The 4,369-nt window shown below is 40.2% G+C and overlaps 1 protein-coding gene across 2 annotated transcripts; it reads left to right on the forward strand.

The window, feature by feature from the left end:
* The first annotated feature begins 1,456 nt into the window (after positions 1-1,456).
* Positions 1,457-3,713, forward strand: LOC133652641 (uncharacterized). Of its 2 annotated transcripts, none has more exons than XM_062051610.1 (4): positions 1,457-1,604; positions 2,073-2,218; positions 2,604-2,933; positions 3,119-3,713. In XM_062051610.1, exons 2-4 carry the CDS (start codon positions 2,116-2,118, stop codon positions 3,586-3,588), a joined length of 903 nt encoding a protein of 300 aa, XP_061907594.1. In that variant the 5' UTR covers positions 1,457-1,604; positions 2,073-2,115; the 3' UTR covers positions 3,589-3,713. The 2 variants fall into 2 exon arrangements, with proteins under 2 accessions (XP_061907594.1, XP_061907593.1); XM_062051609.1 differs by lacking the exon at positions 1,457-1,604 and adding an exon at positions 1,694-1,731.
* Positions 3,714-4,369: the final 656 nt, after the last annotated feature.

The following is a 4,369-nucleotide window of genomic DNA, read 5'->3' on the forward strand; positions in this document are numbered from 1 at the left end:
CAGAGTCACAGATAAGCATGTGAACTTTGCTAATCAGAAGATGAAGGTATGTTTGTATGATGATTTATGTATAGAGGGCCGCAATAGAAATGGGCTCTAGGGCTTTATTGTGTTTTTATCCCTGGTGATGATGTTTGTATCTTGTAGCGCTAATGTGCTCTTCATTTGAACTATCTCCTTATAAACTCAATCAAGGTCTCCCTGGCTGCTCAGACTTTGAGTAACTCTGTGGCAGTGGCGCTCCGCACCTTGCGGGAGATGGGCTATGCAGAGTTCAAAGACTGTGAGGCTACTTCAGAATTCATTGAGGTAATACAGCTAGGGATTTGCATCATTGACCAAAATCGTTTTCCAATATTCTACTGTTCTTAACAACATTTGAGTGATTAATTGCTTTAACCCCTTTAATCCTGGTGGCATTCCCATTTTATCATGTCATCACAGGTGAGCGATTTCAGATTTTAAGTTTTCACAAAAACGTGAAAATACCAGATCTGAAAGTTCACAACACACCGCTTGTAGATCTTCTATTTGTGTTGTTCGTTATATAACAAAACATTAATACATTAACATTTGAATTTGGGCATCGGGAACGATTAAATAATTATGACCATCCTCAAATTCAACAATATGCAAGCACTTGGATAAAACTGTTTATACCTACCTCATACTTACCTCAGAAGCACCCTTATTGTCACATCTCAGATTTACAGGTATAACGCAGTGCAGCAATTTAATTTTAAAAAGCACAGCCACAGAGGAAATGGAGAGGAATCAAACTATTCATCATACTTAGATGTTTACTATCTGATACCTGTTGACACCCAGTTATGGTGATGATTTCAGTGCTTCCAGTTAATTTAGATATTTGTTTATAGATAACGGACAGGCTGTTTGACATATTGAACAGCCGCAATCCCAGAGCCAAAGGGTTCAAAGCCCCCCTTGGTTCAAGGAACTGGACAAGCACCAGGGAATTCTTGTCAAGAGCTAGGGGGTACTTGCTGACTTTGAAGATGGAAGATGGCACACCCCTTTACCGAACAAAGAGGTCTTTTAAAATAGTGACTGTTCTATTAGTGATGCACTGATACCATTTTCCCCCCACACAAGTATAAGTACAACTACTCAACTTTTGAGTAGTCGCCAATACCCAGTACAAATTCTTTATTATAATGAAATTATCAGAATGAGACTGCTGATTTAGAAAATAAGGGTTTATTTTATTCTTCGTTAGATGTATACAAGTAGTCAATTTACAAATCATTAAATTATCTAAGGTAAAACTAACGATTACCAACAGCTCAACTCTACCGGTTTCAGTGCATCCCTAAAGTCCATGACATAAGTTCATGAGATGCTCTGTTCTCTTGTTTATCATCAAGTTTATGTGATTCTCTACTATCTTCTGCATCGAGTTCAGATGCTCTGTCCTCCTGTCTGCATCGAGTTAATAAGATGCTCTGTCCTGTAAGATGTTCTGTCCTGTCTACATCGAGTTCATGAGATGCTCTACTCTTCTGCATCAAGTTCATAAGATGCTCTTTCCTGTCTGCATCGAGTTAATGAGATGCCCTACTCTTCTGCATTGAGTTCATAAAGTGGTACGTATTATTCATATGATACTATCTTGCTCCAATGTGTTTGCTGTCTGCAAATTTGTCTCTGTTCCAATTCTCTTGTGTTCAGTCCCCCCCCCCCCCCCCCCCCCCAGATGCAGGTGTCAAAATGGTATGTATTGCATGGTCTGCATGCTCTGTTGTGAATTGATTCAAGCAGGTTTAGTGTCCTAAAAGTATTTTTAAGGATCCTAAACCTCACACTGATTATACATTTAAGATCAGGGATGCAAACTAGTCAGCTTTAGGTTACGGCCCCCTTTTTTCCCCCAAATGTGGCAATGAAGTGAATTGTGTGAAATGTGGATTTGTGTCTGCCCTGGCAGCTCCCTGAGAAGTGCTGCTCTGGGAGCATTCACTATTTTCACCCTATACCGTTTGTGTTTGCATCCCTGCTTTCTTGTGTCCTGTTTTGGCAGGATCATCATAGTAATACAATATTTGCTTTTGAAGGTTCCTCTCTATCCTGGGCTTCATCATCAATATCGACACGTTGATGTCAATGGTTCCTGTGCTGCTTGAAGGACAGCGATATGTCCTGACCTACAGGTTCAGCCAGGACCACTTGGAGCTTCTCTTTAACTCCATCAGAGCATCCGGTAGGGTTCATAATTCATATTTACCAGCCGCAACACTAAGTGACACGAAGTGTCAGCAAATGCTCGTATTGTTTTCAGTTTGTCGGTCCATATGTTTTTTGTTTTTTTTTGGGAAAAATGTGGTTCTGAAGACATATACAGTATCTGGAAGTGTCACAAACTATTTTTAGTATTTAGTAAAATGTCTGTGTGTTTGTCTATCTGTTTGCAGAATTTGTCACCACTGTGATACAGTCTGAATTGTATGATGATGTCATTCAACTTAATTTATGTGGAAAGATCATTCAGGGGTGGCTAGTTCTAATTTGTCTTTTTTTTTTTAAAGCATAAAGATATATTGAATATATATGTGTAATATACTCGTATATCTTGTGTTTATTTTAAGGTGGCTGGAATAACAACCCTAATGCCAGCCAGTTCAAGTACATCTTCCGAAAGCTGATGGCCCGGTGTGGGGTTGTTAAACCAAGCAGCAAAGGCAATGTGACTGCACAGGATGACACAGAGTCCCTACCAGCTGTAGCAATGTCCTCTGCTGCCCAGTCCTACCACATCGACACATCTACAAACCTGTCAGCTGTAGATATGTCCTCTGCAGAACAAAGAGAAGATCTTCCATCCCCGTTTGCTGACATTCCTGCCCTTGTACATGACCACAGCTACCTTCCCACCCGCTTCGATGGTCTTGTGGACAACGCTCTCGTGTACATTTCAGGTAGAGGTCGACCGATAGTGTATTTTGCCTATAACCGATAGTGCCAATAGTCAAAATCTGGGGGAAAACGATGGCCAATTAATCAGACGATAGTACTAAAAAAGAAATGTCCCCCTAATTTCCCCATGCTTATTAATTATTATTATAAGTTATTATATTATTAATCGGTCTACCTCTAATTTCAGGATTTGTTGTGCGACGGACGGTGAAGAAGCTGTCCTGTGATGTCTGCCGTGCCAGCCTGGTGACGGACGCTGCATCTGCCAGTAAGGACAAGAGCTACCACCTGCTGACTCTAAGAAACAATGGAGGCCTGGTGATTCCGTCTGAAGGCACGGTGAGGGTCGTCAGGGCAGCAGAGTGGGTCATTCGCCAGGCATCAGCAGATTCCAGACGATCACAGCCCATCAAACTGCTAGAGGTCCTCTACATTGTGCGGAAGAGGATAGGTTCAGAGGATGTGTTTTTGCTCGGGGAGCACATCGGCGACACACAGTATGGCATTGACAGTCACCACCATACGCTGGTAACATTAGTTGTGTCCCTGTTTTTCAAGCTAAGGCTGCACCACATTGCAAAAATCAATACTCTGAGCTTACAGAGTGGCAACATGAGACAGAAGCTCACCAAAGCAGTCCTTTTCAAAGGGCATTAGCTCCAACTGTGTGTGCACCGTGTGTCTTATTGGTTTTGTGTTGTACTGTATTGTATTGTGTGCAGCTGGTCCTTGTCTCCAAGACAAAATAAAATAACCTTGAACCTTGAAGCCCCATCTCTCCCCACCTGCCCCTGCTTCCTACATCCCCTCCACACCACACCAAGTTGTTCTTGGGCTTTTTTCGACTACAGGAACTCAGCGCACCGTGCTGTGTAGTGGTAACGCATTTCAAAGGTTCTGGATTTGTTTCCAAATCCAGAACCTAAATACAAAACCAATCACAGACCTTCATGGGTTTCTAGAAAGTTTCAGGTTATGGAAGGTATTGGTTAGGAATGGGACGATATGAAGATTTAATGTCAAAATATTTGTGATAAATGAGACAGAACTGGCCAGGACCTACTGTCTGTGAGATAATTTTATGTTGGTTTGGTTCTTCTGATAAAGGTGTGAATATCTATGCTATTGTCATTAGTTGTGTCCCTGTCATTCAAGCTAAGGCATTGCTAAATTAACAACTCTTAGCTTACAGAGTGGCAACATGAGACAGATTTTTATATATAAAATGTAAATATATTTAAATTTTAAAATGTATTATAAAATAACATAAATATTAACAATATAATAAAATAAATGGAATTGTATTTATTTATTTATATATATATATATTTTTTTTTATATATAAAAAATATCTCGGTAAATGTGTAATATAAATACTGTGTGTGTGTGTGTGTGTATAGCTATTGCTTTACCTATCTGCTTAATATTATTTTCATAT

The sequence above is a fragment of the Entelurus aequoreus genome, linkage group LG06 (genome assembly GCF_033978785.1).
Source record: "Entelurus aequoreus isolate RoL-2023_Sb linkage group LG06, RoL_Eaeq_v1.1, whole genome shotgun sequence".
Classification (NCBI taxonomy): domain Eukaryota; kingdom Metazoa; phylum Chordata; class Actinopteri; order Syngnathiformes; family Syngnathidae; genus Entelurus; species Entelurus aequoreus.